General features: G+C 47.1%; 2 protein-coding genes across 2 annotated transcripts; both read left to right on the top strand.

The window, feature by feature from the left end:
- The first annotated feature begins 8,571 nt into the window (after nt 1-8,571).
- Nucleotides 8,572-12,159, top strand: LOC135384799 (uncharacterized). Its single transcript, XM_064613984.1, has one exon. It carries the CDS (start codon nt 8,572-8,574, stop codon nt 12,157-12,159), a length of 3,588 nt encoding a protein of 1,195 aa, XP_064470054.1.
- A 2,071-nt stretch (nt 12,160-14,230) lies between these two features.
- LOC135384797 (uncharacterized) lies at nt 14,231-15,250 on the top strand. Its single transcript, XM_064613983.1, has one exon. The coding sequence runs from the start codon at nt 14,231-14,233 to the stop codon at nt 15,248-15,250; it is 1,020 nt and encodes a 339-aa protein (XP_064470053.1).
- The last annotated feature ends 633 nt before the right edge of the window (nt 15,251-15,883 follow it).

Raw genomic sequence — 15,883 nt, 5'->3', positions numbered from 1 at the left:
TGGGACGTATGCAAGCTGCTGGGTTGACGGTCAATCCTCGAAAGATGCAGTTGGCGACTAACCGCATCGACCTGCTCGGGTTTGCAGTGGAGTCCGGCACGGTCACCCGAACGAGGACAAGCTAAAGGCTATCCTAGACTACCCTCGCCCGCAGGATGTAAAGAGCTTGCAGCGCTTCCTTGGTAGGATTGGATTTTATAGACAATTCATACCGCGGTGTTCGGACATGACGCAGCCACTAACCTGGCTATTGCGGAAAGGTGCGCGCTGGTCATGGGGAGAAGCACAGGAGAATGCATTCTCCGCCCTGACGGAAGCGATAGCGCAGATCACCTGTCTGTATCTCCCAGATCTTAATCGCCCATTTGTAATGCAGACAGACGCGAGCGATTATGGACGCAGTGTTGCGAGCGATTATGGACGACTGGGCGCAGTGTTGTTACAACAGCACGAAGGTGAACTTCGGCCGGTGGCATTTGCAAGCCGCACCCCAGACAACCACCAACGTCCCGAGGACATCCATGTTTTGTCCTAACGTCCAGATCCATGAAGGATGTCCATCTGACATTCCATGGATATCCAAAAATATCCATAAATTTCCTACATTCATCCAGGGGTGACGTTGCAAGCGGGACGTCTCCTGGATGTCCTCTAGATATATATTTCAGACGTGTCGTGAAATTGACAACGAGGCGAACCGTTTTAAGGTGTGGTGCATTCTGGTCACAGCTAATATTCACTATGTGCCTGAAATTACATGACGTAACTTTTTGTTGCTCAATATTAGCAGTTATGTTCAGTTTGGATTGGCGTCGTGCGAGAAAATATTACTCCAGCTTCATTTATTCAATACCTCCTAAATTAATGTGCATATAACTGCGACAGTATCAAATCGGAATACACGCTAGGTTTGCTGGAATCAAAGAGCAAGAAATCTTGCCTGCTGTCCACTGCTGAGCATCGTCTGCTATACTAACTGCACCGCCACGACCAAGGCGGAAAGCGCCATGGATATCGACAATAGCGCCACATTCATCATCATCATCCGCTTGCCTGTGCCGGTGTGCTTTCTCCAGTGGCACTTTCCGTTGTGCAGTTCTAAGTTTGAAGGTGGGCTTATTAAATGTGCACGAAGTTGCCGTGATGCAGAAAGTTAAGGGTAAAAGGTGGGTGTACATGAAGGCACTACACGGGCTGAAAAAAAAGACGGCGATTTCGGCTGGCGCCCTGAATACGCTACGCGAGCAACACGAGTGTCGTGCGTCTTGTTCACGGGATCAAGATCAAGACCTTTGTGTACATGTTGGTTGAAAGTGATGAGAATTGTGTTCTCAGCAGTCCCTCCAGTCAGCCACTCGTCGCCGAGGAGATTGAGGAAACTTATTCGTCGAGGTCAGACAGTGCTGAACAACAACTTGATTGTGAGATGATGAATGGCGCCCAAACAGTTTGCTGCTCAACAGTTTGAAGCACAAAGTACTCAATGCGATTTCCAAGACAGAAGAGAATCGAGCCCGGCCGTACATGGTGCGTTCACGCCAAATCTAAATGAAGAACCGCATATTTTGACTTCTTTGAGGAAGTGGGCCGTTGAGTGTATAGCATATGCTTTAAAGCACATGCTATCAGTGCCATCAACCCGAATGACATTGTTCTCGCTCGTGACTTGGTGGGAACGGGAGGCGTACGCCTTTTTTGTACCACTTATCAATTGCATAATTGATACAAAAAAGTCTACGCCTCCGGTTTTCAACAAATCAGGGGCGGGAACCCTGTCATTCGGGATTAGCAGGCTATGAGGTAAAGTTCGTTTTTAAGAGTGTGCTGTTAAGAATCTTGTGTCAGATTTACTTCAGTCTGCTCAAGACAAATTCTTGTTGATATTTTATCGTAATCATATTTTGAACCGATGTTCTGTGAGTAGTGGATTGAAATTTTTGACAAAATTCAGTTGGAGCCTGTCTAGGCAAGGGAGCGTGCTATCAAGCGAAGTTTGTACCGTAAAATCTGATTTGAAAAACTCCTTTGTTAAAGACAGAAGGGGGGGGGGGGGGTAATGGCAGAATAGGCTCACCGTTGTTGGCCACACAGAACTTCACCACATAACACGCTCTGCACCAACCATGGCCACGAACGATAGGACTAGCCTCTAATTCCAAGAGAGAGGACGGCGTACGCCTTTTTGTGTCCATTATCATATGTCCAATTTGACACAAAAAGGCGTACGTACCGCTCTCTCCTCGAATCAGAAGTGACAACCCTATCATTCGTAGCAATGGTTGGAGCAGAGCGTGCTACGCGGGGAAGGGATGTTATTCGAGAGCGGAAGGGAATATGTCTACTAAAATGTGAAAACGACGATAAAAAACCAGAGACACGGAACAGAAAACGATAACACGACACGTTCTCACTTCTACCATGTCTACTAAGACGTGGAAAACATAAAATGAAACACAACCGTGTCCACTCTGTGTTCCTTTCAACTGTGCTTTTTTGTGTGAAATTTTTGATTTGCAGTATTGTGACACGCACCAATAAAAGAGAGAATGCTAGCTTGGACTGTAGAGTTTTAGAGAAGGCAATGACGTAGGGTACCGTCATGATGTGGTGACTCCCCTACACTGTTAGAAATGAACTTCACCGCGTAGCACGCTACTAGACAACCATCATCTCGAACGATATCGTTATCTGTCCTGATTTGTTGAAAACGGGAAGCATACTCCTTTTCTGTGACAATTATGAACATCATAAATGTCACAAGAAAAGGCGTACGCCTCCCATTTTCAACGAATCAGGGCAGATAACGATATCATCTGAGAATATGGCTGGCTAGGAGCGTGCTATGCGGCGAAGATCATTTTTAAGAGTGTACACTCTAAATAATTTTACACCTTAAAGGGTGTAAAAGAACATGTGCATGGCGCACACCTTTTAAGGTGTGACAGAACACCCTCAAGAAATCAAGGGTGTAATTGTATGGAAGGGTGTAATGTAACCCGCAAACCATAGAAGAGGCAGCTGGAAATTATTACAGCTTCACTGCGAAAATATAGTGTTTCTAGTTTTTACAGAAGGCACATGCTTGGTACTTTGGAGTGTCATTGTGGCTATCTTGGCATCACTCTTCGATCACAGCCATGCAAAATATTCTTTAAAAAGCCAAGAATATACTTTTCTCACACTGAACTTGTAATACTTTCCAGGTATACTACTCAGCTGTACCCTGTGTGAAGCAAAAATAGGACATTGCAGACACATGTTGCACAGCACACATGTTATAGGTGATTGATGTGGGTATATGCGGGCATCATACATATCAGACACAATCACAGGAACTGAATAGTTATGCTTTTATTCGGTTGACATTATGCCATGCAGCATACATATCCTACATTACGTAGGCATGAAGGTATTCAAACGTATCACTTAATACAGCTTTATCACATAGTGGTACTTTTATATTTTCCAGTCATCTAACCTTGAGGGGTTAGATGACAGTGTACCAAATGCTGAGTAACAGTGCATTTGGTCTTGATATCACAACTTGTATCATAAGCTTAAGTTCTGAGTACCACAAGCACTCCAACACTGTACAGGAACAGGAATACATTTAGCCTGTGTAATGGAGCCTGTCCCACCTCCAAATACACCTTCTGTTGCACCCTCATCACACCCTCCTGACAATGTCTCATAAAAGGGTGTAATTCACCTATAGTTACACCCTCGAAAATTTTCAAGCCAAGGTTCTAGGGTGTCAAATAGGTGTAATACATGAGAATACACCAATTTTACACCTTTAAAGGTGTGAAAATATTTAGAGTGTATATCTCTAAATGTGTTCTAATATGCTCACATCATTTCAACTTTTTTTTTTGTTTTATCGAGCTGTGATAAACAAGCTACAGTTCTGCACTATGTTACACTTACTTAATTGAAGTGCTCCTTATGATTACAATCCCTAAGTACTTTATTTATTTATTTATTTCTTCATGTAAGCACAAGCTGTGATATTTACTCACTTCCATTAAGTTTATAGGAGTAGACCACAAGGCTATAGTGACATTCCTAGGAATGTGATTTCATGTGTTTGCTGAATAAATTTGACTATGTTCGTAAAATACTTTTGGTGTGTCTTGTACTACCAGTTATATCGCAAAACATTATATTGCAGACATTACGACATTATACACAGAAACATGATTGTCTGGGAGTATTCCGATCGGCAATTGTGCTTTGTTTCAGGATAAGTGAGCTCGTGTATATAAGGAGTGTAATACTAGAGCGTACTTCCTCGAATAACCTAGGGGTAGTCCAGTGGAGCCAGCATGTAATTCGGCAACATACACAGCTTGACAGTAGCTGTAAATCACATTTCTGAGGGTGGGCTAGGATGACCGTACAACATCCTTGAAATGTCAGTAAGGACATCCAGTGGACTGACCTGGGACTTCTATGGATGCAACTTTGAGAGAAAATTTGACGTCCACTAGACGTCATATGGATTTTTGTGGACATCCCTAGGATGTCCAGATGTTCCAAAACGAACGTCCACAGGATGTTCCTGGAAAGTTGGTGGTTGTCTGGGGCTGACATCACCTGAACGAAATTACACCGTGACAGAGAAAGAGTGCCTAGCTATCATGTTCGCACTGAATAAGTTTGACATGTATCTGGATGGTGCGAAATTTGCAATCCAGACTGACCATCAGGGACTCACCTGGCTGAGTAGATGGAAAAATCCCGCCGGAAGACTTGCACGTTGGAGTCTGACGTTGCAACGGTACGACTTCTCGATCGAATATCGGAGGGGGACCTCTAACAAAGTGGCAGATGCGCTGTCTCGAGCACCTCTGCCCCTGGAGGACGTCGTTACCACGCAGGAGCTCGTAGCCGCGGTTGGACAAGCCGGGACGGACAGAGAGCTAGCGTGGGGACACATCGTGAGCCGGAAGGACATCGTGGAAGCCCAGAGGACGGACGGACTCTGTCAGCGAGTAGTAAGGTGGCTGGAAAGAACGGGCCCAGCGGACGCCGGAGACGCTGAAGAGAGGTTCAACTCCTATCAGCTGAGCGAGGATGGTCTTCTGGTGAGGTACATCCCCCAGGAGGACGACGAGGAGGTCGGCGGCAACCCTTTCAGGATCGTAGTACCACGAAAGCTACGTCCCAGACAACACACATCGTCCTTAGGATATCCTCGCATTCCCATCATGTCCGAAACGACAAGACGTCCCGTTGAAACTTTGTATGGATGTCCACTGGACATCTTAGCGGGACCGCATATGGTACATCCCATACACGTCCCGCACCGGAAATGCTGGGGACAAGAGATGCATCATGTGGTGCGATCTTCACTTTGCAATATCCACATGTCTGCGATAAAGCATTCAGTGTCCGGTCACCGTCATTTTGATGGCGCAGCTGACGTTTACGCGGTGAAACGATGTGTCCAGAGGTATAACCTGAATCAGGCGGGCCAATCCGGTTGAAGAAAAAAGAAACAGAGAACTTATCTTTCATGAACGGACATTGGCTCAGCGTACTTAATTGTGCCGACTGTTTCCGCAGCGTAAATTTGCTTGCAGCACGTACTACGCTTTTGGAGCGTTTAGCTGCACACAGTCCAACAACCTTGTCGTGGTACTTGGCGTTCACCTGCTTGGCCAATCCAATCCAATGCAGCATATTTCTGGTGAACGCGAAGCGCGTAGAGGACGCGTTTTGTCAGGTAAGCTCACCATTTAAGTTAATTTGTCTCTATTAATATGTTGTTTATTCATCTCTATAGCGACGCCAAGGGTACGAGGATCTCGGAGGGGTCGCCGTCAGAAGCGGCACAGCATCGGTGGAATCTGTAAGCAATATGAGAATTCGTCTAGTTAGAAGCGCGGTTTGTAGGGATTTTCATTGCCGACAGTGAACGCATGTAACAATATTGATTTGTTAAATGTGTCCGATTCGAAAGCTCGGACAACCATAATTCGATTATTTCAAAGATTGTCATAAAAATGTCTTGTTTTCGCGTGGATGTGTAACATTAGTGATGTGGCGTCTCCCCCAGTTCGCATATGGTACAGCGTATAATTCCCACCAAGTCTGACCAAAGTCAACGTATGTGGGCAGTGTCTATGTGGGCAGGGATATGAAAGCTGAAATATTAATACGGAAAACATTTGGTTGCAGTGTATCATCGTAGCGTTACTGTGGCATCGGTGACTGGAGCGTTGACCAAGTGCCGGCGATCACTTTGAGTGACCATGAGTTCGAAAGGTATGTCACCCCATTATTTTGAGAATGTCGCGAAGAATGGTAGGAAAAGGTTGTGATAACATAGTGCTTGTTGTGTGATGTCACTGAATATACATACAGCATACAAGAGGTTATTGTCTCTGCTCATTTAAAACGCGTCCTGGAGTAGCCAGTCCCGAGTGGCTCGAGACTGACATCTCCATTTTTTTCTTTTAAAAATCAATCAATCAAAAACGTTCCAAACATGTGGGATAATCCGTTTGAAAACATGACCGAGCTGGCTTTTTACAGTTATACCCGATTACGCTCAATACACCCTGAAGCAAATGAGCGACTATCAGGTAGCGCTGTTTCCTCGAGAACTGCTGGACCAGGGGATACCAAATTCCCAATAACCGAAGAAAAGCAGTGAAAGAAACCCTTATTGTAAATACACCAGTATGATTATGAAGAGCGTCGAAATAAAAACATCATGACGACTAAACTGAAAGTCCACACCTGACTCAACACGATTGAACGCAATCTGGGTTTAGTCTCGTGCTGAATTTTTGAAGAAAGTTATAACTTTTATTCCTGAATTTGGTAAAAAATATAACCCGAAAAAGACAGGCCTAGTTATATTTTTCAGCAAATTTGCGGTAAGTATTACGCAATGTTTTTGCTAGAAAATTTGACTGTAATCAGGTTAAACAGTACATGCGCTAGTGACGTGTCATTTTTCTAACAGCTGTGTCATAATTCTTCTAGGCATCGTGATGTCCAACCGGCTGCTTAAGAATGCCACAAGCAGCGAAGTGGAGCACAACATAAAATCATGGCTGAGGCACGCCAAAGAGCGCCACGACAGGACGTCTAAATAAGTGGCAAGAGTGGAAGGACTAAATCACAGCAAGAGTGGCAGCTATGTACAGTTTTCTTGCGTGCAAATGTGGAGTGCCTTCACAGTGTCTTAACCGCCTTGATGCATCAGTCATGCTGGTTTTGTACAACTACAAAATGCTTCAAGGGGTGAACATGATGAAAGAATGCGGAGTGTAACACTAGGACGGACAAGCACGCACAAACAGCTTAATGTGGGTAACTTAGGCCATGTCTCTCCCGATTTCTTTGAAAAGATGACTTTCACAAGGAGGTGGGCCTATACAGGGTGTTTCACCAAAAGTCACAAAAAATTCTAACTGGCGATGTACCTGCCGGAGGATTGTGGGACTTTCGGCAATTACCTGCTCGAAATTTTGCCACCATTGAGGAAGTCTTTGGCCAATTTTTAATTGTGGGAAATTTATTTTGTCAATTGAACTACGAAAATCGGCAAGCGAAACTTTTTTGAACAGAAATATGAAGTCATCCACGGATAACTGCAGACCCAACAAAAACTGCACAATATCGCAACAGAAATAGTCGACAAAAATTAGTGAAAATAATATATTTTATAATTGGGTGTTTACGTCGCGAGACAACTGAGACCATGAGCGACGCCACAGCGGTCGGTCTGTGGATTGCTTTTGCCTACTTGAGGGTTCTTTAACATGCGATGAAAGCTCATCACACGGCACCCCGTATTTAACGTCCCTCGCGGAAGACGGCGTGTCTAAGCAACTTGTACCCTGCCACCAAGTTGCTGGCGTCCTCGGCCGGGTTCGAACCCGCGATCTCGGGATCAGAAGGCGAACACGCTACCGACTGAGCCACCGAGGCCGGTTTAGTGAAAATAAGGCCTGCATGATGTTCTCAAAGGAATGTGTGCGAAATAAATGCTGTTAAGGAAGACGACAGGATTGCAGGGACACGGGAGCTCGTGAGCTTCCACCCTCGATCTTCTCTTCCGCCATTACTGTCATTAAAAGGTTTGCCACCGATCCTTACGGACGTCTCCTGCTTCCTTATACACTGGTGCCGAAACCCGGGACCGAACCAGGGACCTTTAGTCCCCGCAGTCATCTCATTCTACAGCACAAGAGCCGTCGACGGTGCATGCGTCTACGGGAACTGTTGTGACGTCTCTTTCTTCATCCTCTGCCGTTTTGCCAGGCGCGGCGGTCCTTCTGCAAACAGCCAAGGTGTGGATTGAAGGAACTGATGGCAGGAGAAGTCTCGCACGCATACTTCTGGATGGCGGCAGCCAACGCAGTTTTATTCGACAGGATGTGTCGACGAAGCTCGGATGTACACTGCTTCGATCCGAAGATTTGCATGTTGGGGCCCTTGGAAACATTGCGTCAAGCTGCACGAAGTATCGATGCGTGCGGGTTCTCTTGCGCAGCCAATTTTCGGCGTCATGTATGGCAATCGAGGCGGTTGAATACCCCGACATCTGCTCCGATGGATTGCCTGTTCTCGATTCGCATTCAGCGCAACACGTCAAGAAAGCTTGCTGACGAGCCCTCATCTCCCACCGATATTTCATTATTGATTGGAGCGGACTTTTATTGGGGAGTTGTGACTGGAGCAACCGCCCGTTTATCAGATTACCTGGTGGCAGTTGAAACTCTGTTTGGGTGGACGATTCAAGGCTCAGGCAGGAATGCCAGCGGTGGTCACGGTCACATCCCGTCGGTTCATGTTCTCCATGTTGAGGTGCACCAGGAAGATACCAACGTCATCGACCAGCAACTCTCCGCCTTTTGGGAGTTAGAGCATTTGGGCATAATTGATCGCCACCAGTCCGACTCCGACGGTGACACTGTCCTGCGCAAGTTCTGGTCCACAGCGCAGTTGTTAAACGGTCGTTACACCGTGCGCTTGCCTTGGAAGTCGGAAGCGCCTGAAGCATTGGGTGACAACAAGAAGCTGGCGGTCCAGAGGCTGGATAGTACCATCAAAAGATTACGGAGAGACCAAACGTTGCTGGAAGAATATGATTCCTCCATACGTCAGTATTTGCGTCTTCAACACGCTGAACGGGTCCTACAACCGGAGTTGGTGGCCGGGCCTCTCTATTATATGCCGCACCACGCAGTCATCCGAAGGGACCGCGAGACAACAAAGGTTCGAATTGTGTTTGATGCCTCGTCGAAGGCTCACGGTTCTCTCTCTCTCAACGAAGCTCTTCACGCCGGCCCTAACCTTAACCCTGACGTTCTGCAATTGCTGTTGCGGTTTCGATCTTATCATGTGGCTCTCACAGCGGATATAGAGAAGGCGTTTTTACAGATCGTGCTGGACAGTGCTGACCGAGATTGTTTGCGTTTTCTGTGGTATGCCACGACGCCACGAGCAGGCGAACCGTTGCCCCCAGTAGAAATTTGGCGCATGACACGAGTGCCTTTTGGAGCCAAGTCCAGTCCCTTTCTTCTCGCTGCCACTATACGTCACCACCTGAGAGCAGCAGAAGAGACATACCCACGCACGGCGTCCTTACTTTCCAGCCATTTCTATGTGGACGACCTCGTTGTTGGTATGCCATCGCCGGAAGAGGCACTTACTGTTTACCACGAGTCGCGGCAAATCTTCCGCGACGCGGGCATGAAACTGGTTAAGTGGACGAGCAATGATGCTCATCTCCGGGCTACCTTTGACGCCGATGGGACAGGAAGTTCGACCACGTCGCCACTAAGGAAGGTCCTAGGAATCGTTTGGGATATCGAGACAGATGAAATTCGGTATCCGTTGAAGTCAATATCGGAGTTCCTGGAGCAACGGTCGAATACCAAACGGTATGCACTGCAAGCAGTGGCTCGCATTTATGATCCCTTGGGCTATGTGGCGCCTTTCGTGTTGACAGCCAAGATTTTGCTACAACGGATTTGGCTCTCCAAGATGAGTTGGGACGAAGAACTACCAGAAGACCTGATGGGAGTGTGGTCGTCTTGGTGCCAGCAGGTGCCTTTATTGTCTCGCGTCTCGTTACCACGGCGGCTCGGCGGGAAGATGTCGGAGGGCAGCATCGCGCTGCATATGTTTTGCGACGCGAGTCCGCGAGCATACGGTGCGGCCGCATACCTGGTGACGCTCGACAGGGACGGTCATTACAGTGCGGATCTTCTTTTGGCAAAGTCTCGGGTGGCCCCGGTCAAAACGGTCTCCTTACCGAGACTCGAGTTAATGGGTGCCGTCATCGCGACCAGGCTTATGAGATTCTTACAGACGACGTTATCTCTGTCCACCGTACCCACGGTGTTATGGACGGACTCTGAGATAACACTCTACTGGATTTACGGATCGACGAACGACTGGAAACCTTTTGTACAGAACCGGGTGTCGGAGATACGGGCTGGTACGGAGCCTAGTCAGTGGCGTCACTGCCCCGGCAAAGAAAATCCCGCGGATCTTCTCACGAGAGGCACTTCATGCCTCCAATTGCTGAACAACAGTGTATGGTGGCAGGGGCCCTCGTGGCTTATGGCTCAAAAGTCTTGGCCGCCAGCATGGCGTACTCCGGATGAACCCTGCGTCGAGGTACGAAACGAAACAAAGGCCCAGACGGCGTGCTGCGTACCCATCTTGGCTACTACTACCCTAATGGATGTTGCCAAATACAGTTCACTCCACCGTCTGCTGAGAGTTACCGCTTGGGTGTCAAGATTCCTGCACAACTGTAGGCATACCACAGCCGAAAGGAGGGGACCATTGACGGCCGCCGAGGTAGTTGCAGCGGAAACATACTGGGTCACAGCGGCACAGCGTCAAAATTTCGGTTCTCATCCCGCGGTGCACAAGTCCTTACAAAATGTGTTTGTCTTCCATGATGACGATGGTGTTCTCCGTTTGACGGGCCGCCTTCAGTACAGTGATTTTGAAGAAACCCAGAGGCATCCCATCGTCATTCCCGCTGACCACCCGTTCACCGCTCTTTTAGTTTTCCGGGCTCATGTCAGGCTTCTGCATGCTGGAGTTCAGGAGACACTCGCCGCGCTTCGGGAAGAGTACTGGGTTCTCCGTGGTCGTCAGGCTGTGAAGAGGATCCTAAATGGATGTCGCACTTGCCGACGAGCAAAGGTTCAGGCGTGCACAGAAGTTACCGCTCCGCTACCACGAGACCGCTTGTCACAGTCCGCACCATTTGAAGTGACAGGCACCGATTTTGCGGGTCCACTGTACTACAAGTGTTCAAAAGGCGGCGGAAGAAAGTGCTACATCCTGATTTTTACCTGTGCCGTCACTAGGGCTGTTCACCTAGAGCTGACGAAGTCTATGACTACCAAGGATTTCCTAATGGCTCTTACAAGGTTCGTATCAAGACGGGGCGTACCCGCCACTATATATTCAGACAATTTTCGGACATTCAAGCGAGCCAGTCGCGAACTCACCCCTGCCTGGTTGTCACAAAACGCTCAGGTAAACGTATTCTTGACTGCACGACGGATCACCTGGAAATTCATAGTGGAGCGAGGAGCATGGTGGGGTGGGTTTTGGGAACGCCTGATTCGCAGTACCAAAACCTGCCTGCGTACAGTCCTGGGTCGAAGCGCCCTCCGCTACGAAGAACTCTCTACCGTTCTCACAGAGGTGGGGGCGGTGATGAATTCTCGGCCTCTGACGTATCTGTCCGAAGATCCAGACGACCTTTCTGCCGTCACGCCGTCACACTTTCTGATTGGGCAAAGGCTCACCGCGCTTCCGTGTCGCGAACCCGAAGCAGGAACAACATCTACAACGCAACAGTTGAGACGCCGGTGGACGTATAGGGAAGAATTGACTCATCAATGCTGGAAGAAGTGGGTTAAAACGTACATCCTCCTCCTGAGATCGGCCAACGTCTGCAAGGCCGTACCATCACACAGCGTCGCCGTCGGGGACCTAGTACTCATTGCTGCGGAGTCAAGGCCGCGAACATCGTGGCCTCTAGGACGTGTGAGTCACGTAACACAGAGCCCAGATGGAAGGGTTAGATCCTGTAGGATCAACTTGCCAGGAGGGAAAACCGTAAGCCGGCCAGTACAACTTCTCTACAAATTGGAAGCTGATTGACTTGTACTTCCGCGCCGGGGAGTGTTAAGGAAGACGACAGGATTGCAGGGACACGGGAGCTCGTGAGCTTCCGCCCTCGATCTTCTCTTCCGCCATTACTGTCATTAAAAGGTTTGCCACCGATCCTTACGGACGTCTCCTGCTTCCTTATACAAATGCCTTGAGAAGGAAGTGTCCCTACCTTCATTTGTTTTGCCTTGTCACCACCGTCAACGTCAGAGCAGGGGAAATAATAATAAAGCAAGAGGCGGGAACCCTTCCTCCTCTCCCCACATCTCCTGTACGCTCTTCTTTGTGGCAATCGAGCAGGCGGGCTAAAGTAGAATATTTACCAATTTTCTTAGACTATCTCTGTTGCAATACTGTGCAGTTTTTATTGGGTATGTGGTTATCCATGGAGGACTTCACATTTCTGTAAAAAAGTGAGGTTCCCTTAGTAATTTTCCAAAGTTCGATTGAAAAAAAGTTGCATAATTAAAAATGGTCCAAAGCCTTCCTAAATGCAGGCAAAGGTTTCCAGAAGGTAATTGCCAAAAGCCCCAAAATCCTCCGGCGAGTACGTCGCAAGCTGGAATTTTTTATTTTAGGTGAAACACCCTGTATAGTGGCTAACGTTACTCGCAGCCATCCCAATACAGAATAGCCCGTTCCATGACATGATGCAGAAGGGAGGCCATTACGCTCTTCCGTGTTGATGTGGCCGTGAATATCGTTAGCCACCACTCACTAATCCTGATTCCAAGTGAAGTAATCTTTTCAAAGAGCTTGGGAGAGACATAGGCTAACACATGTCGGTTAAAGTTGAATGGCGTACGTGCGTGCTTGTCCGTTCTATAGAACGGACAAGTGTTCCTGTTAGCATGCCTTCATCATGCTTAACTATAACCAACACTCGGTTGTATACTTAGCTTTTAAGATATGGTAAGAGAACATCGCTCTCCTTTTTCGTCACCCTGCTGCTACGTTGTGGAGCTACCATGCTTTTCAGTCGCCTTTGAACCTCAAGTAAAACTTCACGGCCACTCTTACATGTAACAGCAGGGTGAATACCTGGAAAACTGTTCTATTTTTATCGTAACTGTTCTCCTTCTCTTTTTATAGTAAAAGTATATCCCGTTTGGCAAACACTAATTTTTGTTGGAATAATAATGTACCCCAAATTTTGCTTCTACCCTTTTGCTTTGAACACAGTAATAGCGCTCTTTCACTAAAGGAACAGTCATGTTTCAGATCTATTTACTCATGTGAAACTTCTGCTTTTTTGCTGCAGCTGTTTTTGTGTGCCAGCTCAATATGGTTGAAATAGGATCACCTAGTTCATGCCATATATTTTTCCAAACATTTACTTTTCTACAAACGACTGTTTGCTTCAACCATTTAATTTTGGTGCCCTTTGAAGTGATCATTTATAATGCAAGTTGCAACATTGGGCTTTTGTCTTGCTTGCTGTTTACTTTAGTTTTTTTTTCTACATCGGCTGACCATGATTGAGATTGCATTAGCTTGTTCATGTCACGTTTACAAAGCATTTTTAACCAACAACTTTTTCCTTTAAACTTTCCATTCAATGTTCTTCCACAGTTTGGGATATTCATCATTTCTAATGCAAGGACTCACGTGTAGTTCTTTCATGCAGCAGTTGTTCATGGGGTTTATAGTTTTCGATGTTTGTTTTTAGTTGCTTTATGTGTAAAATGCTCATGATGCACTAGATGCTATGCTCATTGATGTGATATTTTTCAAACCTATATAAAGCATAACGCGACTTCATACTTAACTAGAGCGAATATCTAAATACGTAAGGATTCTGGTTTTAGGTTATGTACTTCAGAATGCAGTTGCCATTTGTGTAAGTGGGTTAAATGGCTTGGTGAATTGGCAAGCTGTGTAAGCACGTACCTGAGCAGGGTACCTACGTGGGTACCTCAACCAGTCCACAACGATCATCCGCCTGGAATGTCACCAACGTTTCAACAGTGAGTGTCTACAACGCAACGCTATTCCTCATCCTCTTCGCTGTCGACCTCGGGTCGACACACCCTACGGTCACAAGATTGCACGGGATTTCAGCATGAAATGCCTAAAAGCACGCGTGCTGAAAAACAAGAAGAAACAAACTATCTGTCGGCTGCGTCAGAACCAAGCGGAGAAGGAGCTTCGACGAATTTTACAACCAGATGACATGCAGCGCGTGTTCGTCACACGCAAGCATGCTGAGACTACAGAGAAAACCAAACGCACCAACATTCACAATGAGAAGTTATCACGGTTGATACCCAGGAGTTCCACACCAAGCAATCCCAATACGGTGTTCAACCTTTCCTCGAAGCGGCTCTCGGACGATCACGTCAGCTTGCTTTCAAAGGGCCTCGACTTTGCTCTGACTCCACGTGCTCCCGCTACTATTGATTTCATTATTGAAGCCGAAGACAAACTCCGCCACTTGAAGAATACCACCGGAGTCAACTTAGCACGTAGCCGCATAGCGACCACTCTATCCAATCTAAAAGTTCAACCGTCGAACTTGAACAAACAGGAACAAGCAGCTCTACGGGATTTGAAATCTGACGAGTCGATTATCACCCTCCCAGCAGATAAAGGGAAAGGCACTGTAGTAATGGACAAAATCGACTACGATGGCAAGATGCTCAAAATCCTAGTCGACCCCACGCATTTTAAGAAAGTTACACACGACGCGATCCGAAAATCGGAGCGCTCCCTCGTCGACCACCTCCGTAATTTCAAGAAAAAAGACTGCTTGGATGAAGAAACCTATCGCCGCTTGTTTTCCTCAGATGACTCCATTCCTAGACTGTACGGCCTCCCTAAAGTGCACAAGCCCGAATGCCCGCTACGTCCGATTGTGTCATTCATTGGATCACGAACTTACAACCTTTCAAAGTACCTTGTTGAACTGATCTCACCTGTAACCGGCAATAAAAACATGACCGTACGTAATTCCCGTGAGTTCATACAACTAGTACGTGATCAAGTTATCGGTGAAGAAGACATCATGGTGTCTTTTGACGTCGTTTCGCTCTTTACTAACGTCCATGTTGCGACCGTGATTGAAGTCGCTGAAACACGATAGCGTAATGACTCCTCCCTCCCATCACGTACATCACTGACGGTGGAGGACATCATCATCTTACTACGTTTTTGTCTGAAACAATCATACTTCACGTTCAAAGAACAGGTATACCAACACATCGAAGGCTGCCCTATGGGCAGTCCAGTGTCAATGACCATGGCAAACTTGATCATGGAACACATGGAACATGGAACACATGGAACATGGAACACGTGAAAGATCAAGCACTACAAAAGGCATCTTTCCCGGTCAAGTTCTACCGGCGGTACGTGGACGACACCTTTGTCATCTTAAACCGGAATCACGTACATGACCTCCACTCTATACTAAACAACGTGCAGCCTTCAATCCGTTTCACGTATGAGGTAGAACAGAACAACGTGCTTCCTTTCCTGGATGTTAGTGTGCGCCGAGCCGAAGCTGGACACATAGAGACAACCGTACATCGCAAACCCTGTGACACAGGCAGTTTCTTGCACTTCAATTCCCACCATCCCCCCGAACATAAACGAAGCGTGGTAAACACGTTACTTGACCGTGCGAAGCACCTCGCTTCGACCCCTGAACTAGTAGGGGAAGAGAGTTCCATTCGGTTATGGTCCATGGGAAAAACGAATACGAGAAATGAAGGGT

Source organism: Ornithodoros turicata, chromosome 2 (assembly GCF_037126465.1).
Source record: "Ornithodoros turicata isolate Travis chromosome 2, ASM3712646v1, whole genome shotgun sequence".
NCBI classification, from domain to species: Eukaryota; Metazoa; Arthropoda; class Arachnida; order Ixodida; family Argasidae; genus Ornithodoros; species Ornithodoros turicata.
This window is presented reverse-complemented; position numbering and strand designations above follow the sequence as displayed.